General features: G+C 45.9%; 1 protein-coding gene across 4 annotated transcripts in view; it reads left to right on the top strand.

The window, feature by feature from the left end:
- The first annotated feature begins 550 nt into the window (after nt 1–550).
- The window catches only part of NOL10 (nucleolar protein 10), a 63,863-nt gene continuing 42,935 nt past the window's right edge, over nt 551–21,478 (top strand). Inside the window, exons 1-13 of one of the 4 annotated variants that reach the window (XM_018559557.1) lie at nt 551–679; nt 1,851–1,896; nt 1,981–2,079; nt 2,377–2,454; nt 3,964–4,001; nt 5,466–5,602; nt 7,014–7,079; nt 7,265–7,325; nt 9,183–9,268; nt 11,303–11,381; nt 17,651–17,800; nt 18,003–18,069; nt 19,426–19,478. In XM_018559557.1, coding sequence (XP_018415059.1) covers nt 614–679; nt 1,851–1,896; nt 1,981–2,079; nt 2,377–2,454; nt 3,964–4,001; nt 5,466–5,602; nt 7,014–7,079; nt 7,265–7,325; nt 9,183–9,268; nt 11,303–11,381; nt 17,651–17,800; nt 18,003–18,069; nt 19,426–19,478 — 1,026 coding nt within the window. In that variant the 5' untranslated portion in view covers nt 551–613. Of the gene's footprint in view, nt 680–1,823; nt 1,897–1,980; nt 2,080–2,376; nt 2,455–3,963; nt 4,002–5,465; nt 5,603–7,013; nt 7,080–7,264; nt 7,326–9,182; nt 9,269–11,302; nt 11,382–17,650; nt 17,801–18,002; nt 18,070–19,425; nt 19,479–21,478 lie in introns of all 4 variants that reach the window. The other 3 variants (XM_018559559.1, XM_018559560.1, XM_018559558.1) reach the window with 3 other exon arrangements.

Genomic DNA, 21,478 nt, shown 5'->3' on the forward strand with positions numbered 1-21,478 from the left:
TGTGTGGAGGAATTGGCCGATTTCTCTCATTCAGCGTCAGGGGCTGTACAATAATCTGATCCTATACATTGAGCATTGCTGATTGCAGCTTGCAACATGGCCGCCTCAGTAAGGATGCTGTTATTGGATAAAGACACCGGAAACTAAATCAGAGAGGCGCTCAGGAGACACTTGTCTGGCTGATGCTAGAGATGGCAGGTATGGTGGGTGACCTCTACATTGATCTGGAATCCAGTTTTGCTGTAAAAAAAGAAATAAACCAATTGAATAAAATATCTTTATAAAACTTTGTCATTACAGGTATTACGTAATTAGAACGAAGCATTGTGGTCATAGTGATCCTCTGGGGACACATCCATGTCCGGGTTGTAGAACTTGTTCCTCTACACACGGGCAGATCACATTCAGGGTCCCAGTGCATCGTATCTGAAGCCACGCTGCCTGCGCCAACCACAAAATGGCGACCTACTCAGCGTAGACAGCCACAAGATGGCGCTTCCGGCGGAGTGTCACTGCTGCTTCCGGCACACGTGACCAACTGAGGTTCCGGGAGAGTGTGCTGTGTACAGCGTGGGGTTCCTGGCTGTGGTCGCTGGGTGATGTTGGCTCAGACATGCAGGTCTCCAATATCAATGATGTGAAGATCTATAACCTGAGCTGCGGGAAGTCTCTGCCGGAGGTGAGTGTCACAGTGCTGGACCCATCACAGTCCATGTACTGTAATTATCAGAGCTCATGTACAGTTCCCATCATGGTCCCTGTGCAGTACCTGTAATAGTCACTGTACATTACTTATCCGAGCTCATGTACAGTTCTCATGATGATCCCTGTGCAGTCCCTACACAGTAAATCCCACAGTCCCTGTGCAGTGCAGGTACAGTACTTATCATAGTACCTGTATAGTACTGGTCATAGTGTCTGTACAGTGCAGGTACATTACTGGTCATAGTGTCTGTACAGTGCAGGTACAGTACTGGTCATGGTGTCTGTATTACAGTACTGGTCATGGTGTCTGTACAGTGCAGGTACATTACTGGTCATGGTGTCTGTATTACAGTACTGGTCATGGTGTCTGTACAGTGCAGGTACAGTACTGGTCATGGTGTCTGTACAGTGCAGGTACAGTGCTGGTCATGGTGTCTGTACAGTGCAGGTACAGTACCATTACATGCGGTGTGCAGGCGTTTACATGCAGCAGCTGTCACCTGATCATTAACTTGAATGGGTGACAGTTGCTGACACCATAATTCCTAATCGCGCCTGAAATATAGGTGTAAATGGGTCCCAATACACACAGAAAAATACAGCACCCCCCCACACACACATGCACAGTGACAGGCAGTCCCTGGTGGTGTGTATCCAGTATGGGGGGGCCACTCTGCCTGTAGTCACAGGTAGTGTATATCACACTCGTATATCCAGTATGGAGACATGCAGTGGTGTATTTCAAGCTCTCGGGGCTATGATGGTGGTATGACGCTGTGTGTAGAGTGGGGTGTAGTGACAGTCCCCGGTGGTGTATCCAGTATGGGGTGCACTCTTTCTGTAGTCACGGGTGGTGTATTTCACACTATCTGGGCTAAGATGGCGGTACGATGCTCTGTGCAGAGATGGGGGGGGGTTAGTGACAGTATGGGGGGGCCTCTTCCTGTAGTCATGGGTGGTGTATATCACGCTTTCGGGGTATGACGCTCTGTGTAGAGTGGGGTGTGCTGATAGACAACCCCTGGCGGTCTGTATCCAGTATGGGGGGCGCTCTGTAGTCACGGGTGATGTATATCTCACATTCGGGGGGTATGATGGCGGTATGGCGGACTTTTCAGGAACTGTTCTCACACTTCTGATTTCAGTGGCTGTCGGATCGTAAGAAGAGAGCTCTACAGAAGAAAGATGTGGGTGAGTAATGGGAATGATGAGGGGACGTGGTCTGCCTCTCGCTGTGCTAGCAGATCATTGGAATGTCTTTCTCTTGGTGTGCAGACATCCGGAGGAGGATTGAACTCATTCAGGACTTTGACATGCCCACAGTCAGCACCAACATCAAAGTCTCCAGGGACGGCCAGTACATCATGGCGACCGGTGAGAAGATTTCACTTTTATTGGAATCAAGATATTCTGATCTGACTAACATTGTTATAATTATAATATCATATTTTACTACCGTGTTTCCCCGAAAGTAAGACCTAGCGCTATCTTCAGGGATTTCTGTAATATAAGACCTACACCGAACCCAGAGCGGACAGCTGCAGCCAGGTAAGACATCCCCCGAAAATAAGACCTAAGGCACTGTCTTATTTTCTGGGAAACACGGTATTTGACTGGAGCCTGTCTATATCTACACTTGATAACACTACTGTGACATTTTCTTTCCCCCAGGGACATACAAGCCCCGGATTCGCTGTTTTGACACTTACCAGCTGTCTCTGAAATTTGAAAGGTGTTTGGATGCGGATGGTCAGTATCTGTAGAACTCTTCTGCACTGTTCTATCCTGATTGGAGTACGGGGATAACCCTCTGTGTTGTATAGTTGTAGGAGAAGTATTGGGAGAGAAAAGGTACTCTTCCCAATACTTAGAGACGTTATGGGTCACTGCACATGTCACATTCCAGCTCTATAGATCGAGAGCTCAGTGATCACATGACCACTGGTCGCTCAGCTCACAATCTATTTCCTGCGGATAGCAGTGGCTGTCAGTAACCGTTCCCCGCAGGGATTCCCCTCTCTGTTCTTCCAGTGCTCTCATAGGAGGGACAGACATGGGAGGGGGCGGGCACAGCTGGCTCTGGAATTAGAGAGGCAAAGCCAGGTGTCAATCAGGGAGCAGGTTGGATACTGACAGAATTGTGGGAATCCCTCTCAGCTGCTGCGCGGCTCTGCGCTGTCAGCATGTAGCAGACATTATCTCGCTATATACTGAGCTGCAGATTTAACAAATATTTTAAAATAAAAGGTTAAATGGGGGTTAAAGCCTCCAGATATAAAATCTCCAATAATAAAAGAAAGTAACCCCCCTTGCAGTGGGGCTACCCCCGCTCAGCAAGGGTCAACTGCTTGTTATTTACTAGGGGAGCTGTGTACAGGATTTTTACTGCCTGATCCCCGGTGATCACTGCTCACTTGTCTCCTGTTGTGGACTTTTCCTCAGCGTCCTCTATAAGCCCTGTTGTCTTTGGGCCTCATACTGCTGGAGCAGAGGGGACAAGAGGCTGCATGTATTGATCTTGCAGGTGTGTATTGGTGAAGCCATATACTGGGCCAGTTCTGGCCTATGATATGATGGGTCATTGCTGGTGCAGGGGGACATTGTACGGGTTGTGCCTTTTTGTTTATGGAGGGCCTGATGAGAACTGAACAATCGCTCTTATGGTTCCTGTTGGGTTTTACCTTTTAAAGCTGAACTCCCGGCACCAACATTTATATTCACAAATAATCCTCGATGTTCACAATGCATTTAAATCTACTCTGTGTGCACCGAATGCCTTTGCAAATGCAGATAATACCTTCTAAAAGTATTGGTGACTCCATCACTGTGCTGTACATAGCCTGTTCAAAGAGCAGAGCTATGGAAGGGACTCGGCAGGTTCCACCCACTACAAGCTGCCTGCAGAAAACTACAGGAGGGGGCGGAGACCAGACCAGTCACCCTGCACAAGGAGAGAGTGCAGCAGTGACCGGTCTGTATTACAGGAAGTGTAGGACTTGTTTTGTGCTGGATTATAGCACTGATATGCAGTAACCGGTCTGTATTATTGGAAGTGTAGTTGTTTTGTGCTGGATTATAGCACTGGTATGTTAGAAATACACAAAGCAGACCAATATTCATGTAAGAATGCTCATGGCTTGTATATAGACAGTATTTGTTTAGCTGGGATTTCAGCTTTATGTCTTTGGATCATGATTACTCTGCACGGCATGTACTTTTCTTTGTTCTATTGATGACTGTATTGTTTATATTTTTCAGTGGTCAAATTTGATATCTTATCCGAGGACTATTCAAAGGTATTGTGTTTTACTTTATCTCTGTACTTATGTTTTACTTTCTGTACATTAAAAGAGAACTATGGGGGTCAGTGCTTTTCCCCATAGTTCTCCTAAGGGTCACGGGAGAACACAAACTAGCGTTCTCCCGTTACCCAAAGCTCAGTATACCGCGAGCTACAGCTCGTGGTATACTGAGACGCCGGAGCGGATCCCGACGTAGATGACGGGATCCGCCCAGCTGCGTGAGTGACAGCTGGCTCTGCCTATCTAGAGGCAGAGCCAGCTGTGCCCTCCCCCGTCCGTTCCGCCAGTCAGTGCTGGAGGAGCGGGGAGGGGGGGAATCCCTGCGGGGAGCCGTGAGTGACAATCACGACTGTCTGCAGGGATAGATCGAGAAGTGAGCGAGCGCCGGTATGTGTTCGCTCACTTCCCGATCTACTGAGCCGACCTGTAACAGTTTCATTGTCGCAGGTCAGCTCAGATTATGAGGCTGAGTGAAAATCACTCACCTCATAATTCTCCTTTAAGCATGCCATTTGCCTTTGACATAAGCAGCACCTTTAGGCTTGCAGTTCATGCTCTTATATGGCTTGTCTCTGCAGCTGCCTCCCATAGCTGGGGCCATTATACCTATACACCTATGGCAGAAATGACCCTAATCCATCCTTTCTCAACCAGGGTGCTGTCTGGCACCCTCAAGGGTGCTGTGAAATTTTCACACAGCGTCATGTGTTTCTGAGGTGCAGATGAGCTAGCTGCCAGCACCATGTATATGCTTGACACTAATCCAAGGCAGGCGGGATCCATTCAAACCTGAGCTGCCTCCTGCCCTCTGCCATTCTACTGCAGTTGTGCTCTAATGTTCAGGTAGAACTCTGCTGTGAAGGGGGACTTGGGACTCTGCAGGGGGAAGGAACTCCTGATGTTGGAGGAGATTCTGATGTAAACGGTGGGGGGAAATCTTATGGGACGTGGGCTCCCGATTTGAGGGACAGACTCTAATCTGAAGGGTGTCCCCCCCCCTTAAAACCCATACAAGGCTCCTGTCTAGGATAAGTATCCGGTATCCTGATTTGTAGGGCGGACTATAATTGAAATGGGGTCCCCCCCCCTTAAAATCAATACACAGCTCCTGTCTAGGATAGATCTTGGTGGGACCAGGTTTGAGGACTGCTAGGTTTTTCATGATGTAGGCTGGATGGCAATCAGAATCTCAGTAATGCACAAGGGTCTGGTCATCTGAACCATGAAAACGGTTTTCTCTGTTCATTGGAGGAAATATTAAACCACTGGGGTTGAAGTCGTGCCTCTAGGATGAGATGTTTCTCCCCTAAAGCTACTCCCAGAGAATGGAGGAGTCAGATTGGTTGGATGTTAAACAAATCTAGAGTTGTGTGAAAGGACCATTAAACTGCATTCTTATGTTGACAGCTCTGTTCTTAGATTGACACAATATAACAAATTGTCTTTATTCCCCTCCAGATTATCTTCCTGCAGAGTGACAGATATGTAGAATTCCATTCTCAGCATGGCCGTTACTACAGGCTTAGGATACCAAAGTTTGGAAGAGATTTTTCTTATCATTACCCGTCCTGTGACCTGTATTTTGTTGGGGCAAGGTAAAGAAATAATAAACGTGTGAGCTAAGAACTTGTATTGCTGTCTTCTTAGACTGTCACAGTTAAAGGACAGCTTTACTTTTGTACAGTGAGTTATCCTTTGACTTACCCCCCACTACAAAGTCTTGTACTCACCTGTCCTTGCTCCGACCAGATCTATGCTGTGTGGCCCAGGAGGGCAACCTGTCCCGGCCAATCATGTTGTCTTCTGCAGATGCACAAACAATCCTGTTTGTTCCTATGGAAAGGCAGTTTATCATGCATCCCATTGGTGGGCAGCCTCTCCATAGGAATACATGGGATTTTTCATTGTATGCATAGAAGCAGCAACTTGGCAGCTCCCTGTGGACCACACAGTGAAGATTTGTCAGGAACGAGGACAAGGAATTATGAAACCTTTAAGAGGGATTCTTTGGGTGCAGTGGGTAAGTTAACGGATAAGTGTAGAAAAGTGCAGTTATCCTTTAAAATGTATCTAAACTCAAAAACAAAATGTTAATACATCGCAGCTTAGCAGTCCTTAGATTTAAAGGCTGCATACATTTTCTTTTTTATTTGTACCTGGTGATCCTTGTCCGTGTGTTAGAGGTGTGAGCTCTGTGGATGGTTTGGACCAATGGCAAAGTGCCATTGGTCCAAGCTGTCCAATCAAAAAAAAGAAGAAAAAAAAAACCCACTGAGGCCATCGCTCTCGATGCCTCACCAGTGACACACCATTGACGAGCAAGTGAGGGACAGGGAGGCTCCTCCCTGTCTCCTCCCTTCCTTCTTCCCACACAACTTGGTTACCGGGCTGGGGCTGGAGCTTTGGTGGGATGGGGCAGAGCTTTGACGGGGCGGAGCTTCGGTGGGCTGGGGGATGCCTCTCCCAGCCCAGAAGGCATGGCACGTCACTGCAATGTATTGGTGAAGTTCAGTCGAATTATCCAGGGCAGAGCCAATGAAATGTCACATGTCAGGTGCTGCTTTTAGGAAAGAAATGCCTGAACCGAATGGCAATGTAGAAATGTATTTAAAGACAAGTATCAGTTCTGAAAAAATCGAAAGACTCACCGCTCTAATTCCATTAGACTGCAGATCAATACAGACATTGGGTGCAGGCTGCAGTGTGCTCCCACTCCTCAAACCATATCTCCCCAATCTCTCTCATATGATTAAGCCCAGGTGGTAAAACGCGTGAGAGGTGTTGGAGTGGGAGAGATACTATAGTGGCGTATACCTTGTATTTTGAGCTTTGCATAGAATTTACAACAATAAAGTTGGATTTTTATGGACCTGGGTTTTGTGCGGCTGATTGGAGAGATAAAGTACCAGTTTTGCTCACACAGATGTATTGGTGAATTATGTTTTTATGCATTTTTTTCTAATCTCTTTTCTGCTTTTTTTATTTTTTTATTATTTTTTTCCACAGCTCTGAGGTGTTCCGGCTAAATTTAGAACAGGGGAGATTTCTGAATTCCCTCCAGACTGATGGCTCGTAAGTAAATGTCATCTGCACTGCAAGTTGTGTTGTATTTCAGCCACTAGATGGCACTAGAGTAGCAGGTGTACACTGTACTGTACACTTAATGGGGACTCATGGTCTGCACATCATTCATTTTCTTTCCGGCTTATATTCTTTGTTGATATTAATACTTCTCTTAAACATTTCTTCTCTTTCAGACAGCTCAATGTCTGTGACATCAATTCCACACACCATTTATTTGCTGCTGGCACAACAGAGGTAAAATATATACATTTCTTTAATGCATTGTTACATTACCCGGCTGTATAATATAGAGCCTGTATCCAGATGCCTGGGGTAGGTGCTGGAGCTTATGCTCTGTCCCTAATTGTCTGAACTTTAGTCAGAATTTTGATATGTGCTATTCTTTAGAAAGAATGTTATGTGTCATATATTGTAAAGTGTTCTGTACACTGTATATATGCAACATGTGCATTCTACCAATGAAGGAGACTGGGCTGCTCATGCCACATGCATCCTAGCAAATGGAGGACGCTGGGCAGCTCAAGCCACCTTCATCCTTGCAATGGAGGACACTGGGCAGCTCAAGCCGACTCCATCCTAGCAATGGAGGACATTGGGCAGCTCAAGCCACCTGCATCCTAGCAATGGAGGACGCTGGGCAGCTCATGCCACATGCATCCTAGCGATGGAGGACGCTGGGCAGCTCAAGCCACCTGCATCCTAGCGATGGAGGACGCTGGGCAGCTCAAGCCACCTGCATCCTAGCGATGGAGGACGCTGGGCAGCTCAAGCCACCTGCATCCTAGCGATGGAGGACGCTGGGCGGCTCAAGCCACCTGCATCCTAGCGATGGAGGACGCAGGGCGGCTCAAGCCACCTGCATCCTAGCGATGGAGGACGCTGGACAACTGAAGCCACCTGCATCCTAGCGATGGACGCTGGGCAACTGAAACCACCTGCATCCTAGCAATGGAGGACACCGGGCGGCTCAAGCCACCTGCATCCTAGCATGGAAGGATGCTTGGTGGCTCCTGCCGTCTAATGTCTTTTGTTGCGAGGATGCAGGTGGCTCCAGTAGAGTGCATTTGCGCTTTGCATGTAAACTTTAGGACAAATGTTTTCATGCGTACAATATTGTCCATACTATCAGACCAGATTGTTTACTTTGATACTACGGATCTGAGCGCATCACCGGTTTACTGATCTATATGTGTACTGAAAAAACACGTAGCATTTTTTTTCTTAATGGCCCCATGCATTAACCCTTTAGCATGGTGAAGGAGTAGATAATACTGTTTATGCAGACAGCACCCCATTGTTGCCAGCCACTGGAGCATTTCCCAAAGGAGGGACTCATTTCTGAGAAGGGAAAAAGGTAGTTGAGCTCAAAGCAACGCCCTGGGTGTCACTAGAACAGTGCACAAGGGAAAATCATCCCAATGGGGACACAAACAGCAATACGAAAAAAAGACAATGACAGCAGGCTTTACCCTTCAATCAACCACAAATATAAAGATTGTTTGGTAATTGTAGGATATTCAGTCTACGTTCCCAAGATTTCATAACATATCAAGGATGAACATCTAGACTAATTCAGCATAGCAGACAAGCAGGCCTACCATAAAAATTGGAAGGTCTGCTTCACTGAGACCGCTTCCCCCCCCCCTCCCCCCAAAAAGAATTTGTTGACAAAAAGTTGATAGAAAATACTTATCTCTGTCCCATCTTGCTGATGGCACAGGTGACTGTACCGCTGCCACTTGAGACGGCTGAGCGCTCAAAATCCCGCAAGAATGCACCCCAGCCCATTGCAGCAATGCATTCTTGCGGTGACCTTACCCTTTGCCTTCCAGAAGTGCCGGAAGCTGGGACCGTGGTAAGTATTTTTTAAATCTTTTGTTTGGTCACATCTTTATTTTTAATTTTTTTTCAGCTTATTTTGTTTGAGTGGGTTGGGAGCTGGCATCGAAGGTGCGCTTTAATTTGTGTGTATGTAAATTGGTGTTTGTAAGTTAAATCAACTCCACAATTCTTGGAATTACAAGTTGCATTTCGGTCACTTATTTCCAAACCTAGACTAATATTTAAATACTTTTTGTTATAATCTTCTAGGGGAAGGTGGAATGCTGGGATCCACGGACAAGAACGCGGGTGGGGATTCTGGACTGCGCCTTGAACAGTGTTACAGAGGATACAGAGTAAGTTAAACAAGTAAAAGATTTATATTTATAGATTTTATCATTTTCACACAAAATTAAATCACCTACAAATCATCTGTGTCATCAACATATATGTGCATCTGAACAGGTCATATTCAGAAATGCGGAATTCCTATCGCCCGACGCCCGCAACATGTAGTTGGGTTTTTTTCTACATTTAGCCCTGCTTCGGGCAAGCAGGGCTAAATGTAGAGCGGGGGAAGCCACCGCTCGTTTTTGTACAAGTGATCCTCCCGGATCACTTGTATAGCAGCCTGCTCTTCCCTGCCCCCTCCCCGCCTGGGGTTTGCGGGCTCTTCTGGGAACATGGTAATTTCAGGAACCGCTCTACTGGGGGACCCAGGACCATGGCAGTAATTTCAGGATGGAGAGCGGGGGTCAGATCGGAGCAGTGATCAGTGAGCTGTACTCGGAGCCTTCCTGTGTCAGCTGTCACATGTGGAACTGTACAGAAGATCCAGCACAATGCTGTGCTGGATGTTCTGTACTGGAGGGCAGGCTTCATAAAGAGAGCCTGTCACCTCCAAATTATATCACATAGGGGCTTGTTAGCGCCTGTGTGATATCAATAAAGTTAAGTGGAAAAAAATGATGATAAAATGCAAAATAATAAAATAAAAGAAATGAAAAACTGATAAATAGGTAAAAAAATAAATACAAATTAAAATAAAAACTAACCCCCCCTCCTACCATCTGCATGTGAATAAACGCATGCGTAGGGCATTGTGTGCCCTGCGCTATGAAGTTTGAATTTCACTCGCAAATTGCGAGCACTCATTGGTCAGTGCAGTCAGGTGACCACGCTGACCAATAAGTAGCGCTTCTTAGCACTGTTACACATTTTTTTTTTTTAACCAAAACCATATTTATCAGGACAAGCAGATTCGTCCCCCGCTTTAGTCTTTGGACAAGTAAGTTTTTTTTTTTTTAATTTCCACACCCCTGGTGTTATATAATTCCCCCGAGATTTCAGAAAAACAAAACCAGCCATGCATGTGGAAGCTTATTGTAATGTATCTAAAATACATAACATTTTAGCTAATGTTCCACTTTAAGGCTTGGACTTTTTTAAAGGGGACCTGAACTTCAACAAGTCCAGATTTGTTGTTTTATTGTGAGCAGGAGCTGAGCGGGACACTCTGGCCTGGACACTTGGGCATCTTGTATCTGATTGCTAGTGTCATGAGACTTAGAAAGAGACAAGACCGTCCCTACATCTCATTGGGCCACTGGGTTTGCCACCCCCTTGCTGGCCAGAGCATCACAGGTTGCTGGGACCCCCCTAGTAACGAGCATCCATCACCAGCGCACCCCCGACTGCTCATTAAGCAGTCAAGCGTTAGCACCTAACCGCTAGAACCTGCGTGGTAACGAGCATCCACTGCCAGCATATAGCAGATAGTGTAGGGACACCCCTGGAGTGATTTATGTCCCTACTGTGCTCTTCATCATTCTTGCTGCAGAGAAAACTGTACCTGAGGACCTGCAGTGGGAGGATTTCCCTGCTTGGTTTCATCCTGTCTGTGGATCTGTGCTTCTTCTACCCCCCCCTACTGTTCTTTAGATCATAACCTACTAGTCATTAGAATACCAAACACAACAAAGGAAAGCTCTGATATTAAGAAGAAAAGCTCTGCTCATCTACCAAGATGGTGACCTCCACACAGAGGCACAAGACATGGTGGGTCAGTAATGAGGGAAGGAACAGCTGCAGGGAGCCTACAGGTCTTACCGGTGACTAGTTCTTTGTCCTCTGCTTTCCTTTTTATACAAAACTTCCACAGTACAGATCCTTATCAAAAACTTTGAATAGTTTAATTAGTTTAATCCTGGTTCCAAGTGTTTTAATTTGCTCATTTATGAATATATATTTTATTATTTATTTAATTATTTTCTTTGCTTAAAAGTGTTCCAATAAATTGCTCTTTCTGTGGCTTCAATATATCGCATGTCTGTCTGATTTATCTATGCTAGGTAGAAAAGATAATGCTTTCTGTTATCTCCTCCTTTCAGAATTAATGGCATACCATCTGTATCTGCCCTGAAATTTAATGGACCTCTGCAAATGGCTGTAGGCACTTCAACCGGCCAGGTATAGACAGCACAGTACATAGGCTAACCCCCCTCATGATATTATAACTGTTCAGGTTACATTGGATATCGGGATGGGATGGAGAGGTTCTATGCAGATCCCATATTTGTGGGGAGGAAAGAAATGTTCTTTTCTTGCCTAGTCAGACTTTTCGCTGATTTGATAAGAGAAATAATATTGTGTATTTCAGCAAGACATTAAAGGAGAACTATGGGGGTCAGTGTTTTTCCCCATAGTTCTCCTAAGATTCACGGGAGAACACAAACTAGCGTCCTCCCGTCACCCAAAGCTCAGTATACCGCGAGCTGTAGCTTGCGGTATACTGTGACCGCCACAGCCGGGACGGATCCAGTCATTACTGTTGAGATCCACCCAGCTGCGTGATTGACAGCTGGCTTTGCCTATCTAGAGGCAGAGCCAGCTGTACCCTCCCCCGTCCGTTCCGCCAGTCACTGCTGGAGGATCAGACGGGAGTGGGGGAATCCCTGCAGGGAGCCGTGAGTGACAGTCACGGCTCTCTGCAGGGACATGATCGAGAAGTGAGCGAGCGACTGTATGTGTTCGCTCACTTTGCGATCTATTGGACCGCGTGTTTGACAGCTTCATTGTCACACGTCGGCTCAGATTATGAGGCTGAATGATTTTCACTCACCTCATAGCTCTCCTTTAATTCTGCTTGGTATTACTGCCTCCAGATTTTCTCCATCTCAACATAAGCGAAGATGAAGTATCAAAAACAAATGTATTTTCATATTCACTGTAGAGCTGCAGCTAACGATTATTTTCAAAATCGATTAGTTAGCCGATTATTAAGTTCGATTAATCGGATAAACAATAAAATAGCACACTTCCTAACATCCATGGTCACAATGTTCCACCCATTGTATAGCTGGCCATGTGCACAGCCTTATTGCCAGTAGATAGCGCTGAGGAGCATAGGAATTTGCTATGCTCCACAGTGCCATCTAGGGGTGATGGGAGTCTTTTGGTTAGGGGTGCACAGATACCGATATTAGTATCATTGCCTATACTGAGTATTCGGGTGATTACTCGTACTCGCCCAAATGCTCTGATACCTTACCCGATACTGGAACTTCCGGTCAGAGGAAAATTTCCTCTGACCGGCAGCGCCATAGGGGGAACATTGAGCCTGCTTCCTGGGCAATCGGCAAGCTGGGTGGCGAGAAATGACCCGGCTTCCTGATTGGCTGGGAAGCCGGCTCCATACTGATTGGCTGAGAATCCGGTTTCCCGGCCAATCACAATCGAGCCGGCTTCCCGCTCGGCTTCCTGATTGCCCGGGAAGCTGGCTTCATGCCAGCGGAAGCGCCATTATCGGTACTCGGTATCGGCGAATACAGAAACCAAAATATCGGTACTCGATACCGGAAAACTGGTATGGGTGCATCCCTACTTTTGGTAGGTGATTTTAGTGATCACCTGACAGTAGTATTGTAAAAAGTAAAATTTTGCTTTTATTTTATTTAAGATGAAAAAATACATTTTAATATGTTTTTATCAGTTTGATATGTTAAGTAGGAAAAAAAAAAAGCTTTGGCTACAGATATATTTTAAAGCCCATCTTTGGGAAAAACATGATCCCAGCTCCATCCACCCATTCCACTTTAATCCATCACCCTAATCTACTCACCCAATCCTAGGAACCAGTTGTCACACCAGTCCCTCCAGCCTCTCGTCTCCTCAGCTGCCGCAATGGTATGTCCCTCAGCATCCTCACGTCCTATACACAGTGTATAGAAAGTGATGACTCAGGGACATTAGACCGCTGCGGCAAAGTGGGAGAGAGGCTGGAGGGACCGACCGGTCTAAGAGCAAGCTGGTTGCGTGGATCAGGCGAGTATAACTTTATTTTCCTCTCTAGACCAAAATGTGCACTTACCCCTTTCAGAACGGTGGTAGCTCCACTGCAAGGGTTAATCTTCTATTGTAAAGTGCTGTGCAAACTATTGTCGCTATATAAATCCTGTATAATAATAATTAAAAAAATTCTGCGTAGTTCTTCTTCAATATGTGGTGCACATGGGTGCTTTGCATTGCGATAGATTTCCTTTAAGGAGCCATGCTGATAACATCCACTTGACCTGTGGTTTAGATTGGAGTAGCTTTGTGATTTGTCCTTTCAACATTTCTGGAGAACCTGAGGAAATATTTTCTTAAAGTAGTTTAAACTCTCAATTTTTTTTTTAAATAATGATTCCAGAGCTAACAAATATACACTGCCCAGCAAAACATTGCTTTACGATTTAATCATTACGATTATCATGTTTCTGAACAGCTGCTTTCAAGTCTCTCAGCTCGGCTTACCTGAACTTCCTGTCCAGTACAAGATCACAAGGGACAGTGCAGACTCCAGCAACTGTTCATCTACTAGCTTGGGGAGGAGAGATGCTTGATTTGCCATGTCTGCGTGTTTGTGGAGACACGCGCAGCTTACGAGCAGACACAAGGGTGATTGCATGGCACTATGCTTGAGAAAGGAGTCACTCTAAAACAGGATATGAGGGCCAGTGCTCAGGGGTGCTACAGAAAACTTTTAAACATCAAGAAGCAGCATCCATTGTCAGAGATTTCATCAGCATTTGAAATGGCCTAAATTCCTTTTGCCTTTAACATCACTTTAATACATTCTATTGTCAAAGTAAACCTGTCATTGATATTGCATTAGCAAGCAAATATAACAAGCTGCACGCAGCACCAGAACTTATCTTTCTTGTGAACACTCCTCTAAGCTCCCCTGAGTGGCAGAATTTGGTATGCTGAGTATGTAAATGTCCTGTAAAAGAAGATCTCTTAAGGTGGCCATACACTGTACAACCATCGCAAGACCTTAGTCTTGCGATGGTTGTAAAGTGATTAGAAAAATGTACGATCTGCCTATCTTGGACAGGCAGATCGTACTCTCGATCATCGCAAGCCCGCCCCCCTGACCGCAATGCTGAACGGGCAGTGTACGATTTTCGGCTGGTTTTCTAGAGTGCTCCTTAGACAAAAGATGTGCGACCGTACAGTAGAAACGGTCGCACGTCTCCGTTCACACTGCTCGATTCTCGTACGATCGCAGGATTTCCCGCGATTCTCGTACGAGAATCGAGCAGTGTATGGGCACCTTTATACTCATCTCTCTGGTAGCTTGTATGTTTTACCTTGCCTGCATTCTCCACACAGCAGCCTCTGTCATTCTTTGCAGCATTCAATACATATGGAGTGTGGAATGCTTCTGCCCCCTGCCGTGCACTGTGCTTCCATGCCCATATCTCTAAGTCACTACAAGTCTCAGCAGTTAGGTGGGTGCGTGAGGATAGAAACACAGCATGCAGTGGGGGGGGGTGACACAGACATTCAACACTCCTAGACTTGTGCAATGCTCATGAATGTGACGAAGGCTTCTCGGCCTTTTGGCTAAGATCAAGTGTAGTATCTGTTTTTATCAGTTTTCGGAGGAGAACAGCACCATTTGCCGGTGCTCATGGTTGCTTAGTATTCTCTGAAGTAAAGGTAGGTGTTGGGTTGATCCGGCCTGGTTATGTCAGGCTTGTCCCCAGTTGTAGGCAGGAGCCCTCCTAGTGCTGAAGCCTTCTGGTAGGGATGGGGCTGCTCTGGTCTGGCCGGAGGGTTCGGGGAGCGCAGAGGACCGTAGCGCTGTGCCCCCTGGGGGTGGCGTCTCAGGGTGTTGCGGAAAGTCACTTGGGTTTGGGACCCCACTTGATTCACCGTCACTAGGTCATGGCACCTCAAGCATTATCTGCACCACGCCTCTCTGGCAAGCCTTCTTGCTAGCCCGGGGCGATTTTTATACCTTGGCTGGATGGCCTGCCAGGTTTGTGCATTGACACTTATTTATTCAAACACTCCTTTTTATGCACGATTGCACTTTTTGACTTCACAGAATGACGGAGGGTGCGGGTACCTTCGGGGCCCGTCCTGAAGTTGGGGAGGAGGTCCTGTGGCCTCTATGGGCTCCCCTGCCTCCTCCCATTTGGGGGTCTCCCTTCGGGAGAGCCCGCACCCAGTACTTGTGGGACCTACTCCGGTAGGGCCCTGAGGATCGGGGTCCGCCGGCCTTCGGGTAGGTGGACCTAAGTCATCCTTGCTCCTGTCAGGTGCCCTTAGTGTCATTACATACAGTGACTGTCTACATGGACTGTCTGTCAGAACCCAATTTAGAAAACCACAAATAGTTACCTAGTATCCTGGTTTGTGTATTTCCCTTCTCATTCAGTAAATGGTGCTAAAGGCAAATGATGAGGTTGCAGTTATGCAACCAATTGTAAGCAGTCAGAGATCATGTCTGAGCTGATCTGGCTGTAGTGAACTAAAACCTAATTTGGGTAAATAAAGAGTGCAGCTCTATAATAAAATATGAAGAAATAAACACAGGGAAATAAAGGACAATAATGTGAGAGCGCTAGGGTATGACATTCAGAATATGAACACAACTAAATGATAGATACAAAATGCAAGTGAATTTTCAGGGTCTGTGAGGTTGACTCATCATGGTTGCAAAATGGACTTATGTTCTGTAATTGGCCCCTTAATAAAGTCAGGGTCATTTGCTTTAAAGGAGAACTATGAGGTGAGTGCTTTTCACTCACCTCATAGTTCTAGCCGACCTGTGACAATGAGACTGTCGCAGGTCGGCTCAGTAGATCGGGAGGTGAGCGAACACATACGGGCGTTCGCTCACTTCTCGTTCCTGTCACAGCTCTCTGCCGTGACAGGGGAGGGGCTGGATTCCCCCCGCTCCGATCCTCCAGCGCTGACTGGCGGAACGGACGGGGAGGGGGCGGGTACAGCTGGCTCTGCCTCTAGATAGGCAGAGCTAGCTGTCAGTCACGCAGCTGGGCGGATCCTGACATAATTGTCGGGATCCGCTTCAACTGCGGCGTCTTCAGTCTTCAGTGTACTGTGGCGTCTCAGTATACCGCAAGCTACTGCTCGCGGTATACTGAGCTTAGGGTGATGGGAGGATGCTAGTTTGTGTCCTCCCGTTACCCTAAGGAGAACTATGGGGAAAAGCCTTAACCCCGTAGTTCTCCTTTAAATATATAGAGGGGAATTTATCAAAACTGGTGCAGACAAAATCTGGAGCAGCTACACGGCAACCAATCAGCTTCTCTCTTTAATTTTCAAATCTTAACTGAGCAAACTGAAGAGAGAAGCTGATTGGCTGCCATGGGCAACTGCTCCCGATTCTGTCTGCTCCAGTATTGATAAATTCCCCCCATAATACTTTCCCGGCTGGTATTCTGAAAATGATATTAAAGTCAAAATGTTTTTAAGCTATTTCAAATGCCGATTAAATCACTTACAATGGCTGCTGCTCCTTGATGATCAAAAGTTTTAGCTTCCTAAAGTACTGGCCCTGATATCCTGCTTTAGGGTGGCTTCTTTCCTTGCAGCATCCTATAGAGCCACCCTTGGGTATGCTAATAAGCTGTGCTTGTGTCTCCACTAAGCAAGGTAAGCCATTTCCCTGTTCCTCCTTCCAGCCTTCTCCAAGCTAGTAGATGGACGGTGAATTCCCCTCCAGCAGTTGATTTGGTGCAATGAAAGGAGCTTCCTTCCAGGTTCAGTGGAGCTTGGGTGCGGACCGGGTTCAGTCCGAACCTGAGCTCATCTTTAGTCAGCAAGCTTTAACCCATTCATGTGTGTTGACATGTCATGTTGCATTTTTGTGCATTATGATATGTTGACGTGAGTCTTAGCATGCGTTCAGATGTGTTTTGATTGCAATGGATGGTTATGAAGAATGTCACCGGCACACCGAAAATCCTTTTAGAATCACCAAATGTTAATTTTATTGAACAATTTGTCAAAATGGCAACAAGTGCTTTCGGGACCTCGCAGGGTCCCTTCATCAGGCTGGCTTTAACATCGACCCATCCGCAGTCAATACAAGCACCCCCCCATCATCTGGGATTTCCGGAAAGGAGTGCAACAAGAACTTTTACGTTATCTTGATTGCAATGGAAACACATCAAGCAAAAATGCAAAGATGTGAGTCCATCCCTAATATTTCCAGCAGTAGGCTTCATTGTAATAGAGAAGGATCCATTTTTTGCTTGAAATCAAAATGGAAGGTTTGCTATCTTCTAGGGGACACCTAGAAATGTTCTTTTCTCCTGAACACGTTCCTTTTTGTCTGGAATTCCTCTTAAAGAATAGCAGTGCCCTTCCTGTACCCACAAATAGGTATTAATGACTTGCACACTCTATCAGTGATTTAATCTTTACCTGCTTGTGTCCAGGTGCTGCTCTATGACCTCCGCTCAAACCGCCCCCTGATTGTCAAAGACCACCAGTACGGGCTGCCTATCAAGTCCATCCAGTTTCACAGTCCTCTAGAGCTGGTTATAAGTGCGGACTCCCGAATCATCAAATTGTGGAATAAAGATAATGTAAGTCCATGTGTGAAGATGATTTATATTGTGTGTGCTTATTATATGAAATACTTGTGGTACGTACTATAAATCTATTGTGTGCAAACATCACATTCTAAAGCCAGAATTTGGTGTTTCCAGTGTCTGCCAGGCAGACCCTCCATTACTCTCATTGTCATCTGGTTTATCTTGACTAATGTCCTAACTTTCATCCACTTAGGGTAAAATCTTTACATCGATTGAACCAGAGGCTGATGTGAATGATGTGTGCCTATATCCTAATTCAGGTGAGTCTTGTATAAGTAGAATTGAAGTATGGCTGACTATGGCACTGATTAAGGATCCCTCTACGTGCTGCCCTCCACCCTCTCTCTGCAGGCTGCTTACATTTCATTGGCTCTGTCATTATACAGTCCATGTCGCATCAAGCCCTTAACAAAGTAAAACTTTTTTCTCTGCCAACATACCATTTATTTTTTAATTGTAAAACTCAATTATATTTATAGAAAATTCTATAGTCTGTGACCCCAGGGGGAAGATATCTCCTTTTAATGACTGTCCCTGTTATAGGAGGACTGAAATGGGGATAGTTGGTCACTGGCACAGGAAGATACGGACTGTAATAATAGCCTGACAGAGATTCAAACACTTTGACTTAATTAATTGGACAGGGTATAAGCAGTGTCGCCTCCCTGCCCTAACCCCCTGCATGGACAGGGAATGTGTGTAGTGTCGACTGCCTGCCTTAACCCCCTTATTGGACAGAGAATAAGCAGTGTCAGCTCTAACCCCTTAATTGGACAGGGAATGAGCAGTGTCACCTCCCTGTCCTAACCCCCTGATTGGACATGGAATATGCAGTGTCACCTCCCAGCCCTAACCCCCTGATTGGACAGATAATGAGCAGTGTCAGCTCCCTGTCCTAACCCCTTAATTGGACATGGAATAAGCAGTGTCACCTCCCAGCCCTAACCCCCTGATTGGACAGAGAATGAGCAGTGTCAGCTCCCTGTCCTAACCCCTTAATTGGGCAGGGAATAAGCAGTGTCACCTCCCAGCCCAAACCCCCTGATTGGACAGGGAATATGCAGTGTCACCTCCCAGCCCTAACCCCTTAATTGGACAGGGAATGAGCATTGTTGGCTCCCTGCCCCGACCCTTAATTGGACAGGGAATGAGCAGTATCACTTGCCTGCACCTTCCCCGATAGGTCAGGGAGTGAGTAATAGAGTACTGATGTGTTCTTCCTTTCAGATAACTGAGCTGAGAATGAAAAAGTTTTTTTTTTTTAAATAAGCACACCTCTTCACTCCTTACTGTCTTCCTAAATGTCCCTGTTTCAGAATATATTGTGTAAAAAGAAAAGGGCATTTTTGCATTTTCCTCATTACTGTCGCCCTCAAGTATGCTTTGAATGCTTTTGTATTTTACATTTGTTGCTGGCAGAGTGTCTCATATTGCCATGTCTGTTCTACCTGTTTGGTGTGTCCCCCACTGACAGTGCTGGTGGATTTACTGTGTGACACAAACCTTTCCCATGCTCCTCTCTTCAGACAGTCTGTAGTGTCAGCCCCTGCAACAGCTGCCAGGTGTCCATTGTGTGTAGAAACATGTTTTCTGACCTGTGCTGTTTGTGTCCTCAGGAATGCTGTTCACAGCTAATGAAGCACCAAAAATGAACGTCTACTATATTCCGGTATGTTGATTGTGATACAGCAGTTGATGACTTAAGTAAACCTGTTGCTACTTACCATGATAGCTTTAGCTGAATGTAAAGGTAGCCCTACATGCTATGAAAGATGGGCAAATTCTCACCAAGAATGATGATTGCAAGACATCTGCTTGGCCTGAAACCTGCTGGGACTGCTGTATAACATTTGCTGTTTGGCCGACATGTCTGGTCATCCTAAATGTGTTTTGAACATGTCTTGGGGTCCCTTCAGACCAGAGTGCCGACTGTATGCAAATCCTGACTTCTGTTTAAAGAAGAGCTCCAGGAAAACAGTAAGTATTTCAAATCTGCCAGCATACAAGGAGTTAAAGAGGAACTTTACCCATATATTTTAAAGAAAAAACTACAAAGGCATCTTTTAGAAATGTTTAGTAATTACAATCTACACACAGATACTTCTAGATAATTGGCGGCTTTTTATTCTCTGCATACCTTATTTTTCTTTTCCTTCTCATTCTTCTCACAGTGGCCATTTTTACTAAGGGCAGATGAATCCATCTCCCTTTACTTCCTGGAACTCTGGCACACGTGACTAAGACATGTGACCATTAACGTCTTCTCAGAGGAGGAAAATGCCTTTCCCTGAGATCTCGTGAGATTACAAATGAGATTTCCCAGCAATGCTCTGCTGATGTAACCTTCCCAGGATGCAGCACTTTGGCACGATACATCATTTGTGCCAGAAGTGGACCAGGAAGTAGATTAACTCTATTTGTATGTAAATGAAAAACAAGTTTGTTTAATGAATGTAAGATGATTTTAAATCCACATGCAGAGCTGCATGCTGATATGATTTTTAGTTAGAGGGAGTAAAGGTCCGCTTTGAGTGCAACGAGGTGTATGCCATCTCCTGGAGCTATTTACACTTTAACTGAGCACCGATAGTATATCTATGGCTGGACTTCCAGCTCTCCAATACACTAGATCAGGGGTAGACCAACTCTGGCACTTCAGCTGTGGTGAAACTACAAATCCCGTCATGCCTGTGGCTGTCAGTCTTGCAATGCCCTGTGAAACTTGTAGTTCCACATCAGCTTTAGGGCTAAATTTTGCCTATCCCTTCATCAGATATACTTTTAGTGAGTCCACACTCTGAGGTCTGTCCTTGTGTAAATTAGGAGAGTGGAGCCCCGATACACAGTTTTTAGTGTAACGTTTATAGTGTGGGAGTTATGTCTGTGGCGGTCAGAGTCTTGCAATTGGGATTTTTAGTTGCACCACAGCTGGAGGGCCGGAGTTTGCCTGCCCCTGCACTAGACATTTGGGCCTCCTACACAGCATCCATTGTGCAGTTTGCCCGGCCCTCCTCTCCCCTTGTCTAGTCACAGAATACGCTGTATTCTGTGAACCCATTCATGCAAAACTGGACAGGGGTGAGGATGGGCGGACAGTGTGGCTGCTCTGTAGGGGAGTCGGGTCTCTCCTGTCGGAGCGCTGTGGTGTATAACAAAAGCTAAACTATCAGCTCTCAGTGAAAGTGCAAATAGAAAAGAAAGAGCTCGACGGGGTGCCCTACACCTCATTGCACCTAACGTCTTGTATATCCACGGAGAGAGCTCTACGGGGTGCCCTACACCTCATTGCACCTAACGTCTTATATATCCACACATTTTAAACACTGATCTTTTTTTCTCATGAAGTTCTTTAAACTAGCTTTGCCACACCTCCCTCACCTCTACTCCACTGCATTTGAAGGCTGCAGTTGGGCCGTATAGCTCTTGGTACATACAGCACACTGTTGGGTCCCATTTTCCACTCTTCCAATCTGTGAAAGCAGTGTAGAAGAAGGTCATGTGAAAAGTAAAGGATTACACATCTGAAAAGTCCGGTGTCAGGGCATGACTACATAAGGCTCATTCACACCGGGCTTTTTTGTGTGCATGCAAATTCGTGCAGCAAGTATCTGCGGATACTGAGGTATTTGTGGACGGGCTCCTTTGACAAGTCGATAGAAAAATCTATTT

Source organism: Nanorana parkeri, unplaced genomic scaffold, assembly GCF_000935625.1.
Source record: "Nanorana parkeri isolate BGI_ZX_2015 unplaced genomic scaffold, ASM93562v1 scaffold404, whole genome shotgun sequence".
In the NCBI taxonomy this organism is placed as follows: domain Eukaryota; kingdom Metazoa; phylum Chordata; class Amphibia; order Anura; family Dicroglossidae; genus Nanorana; species Nanorana parkeri.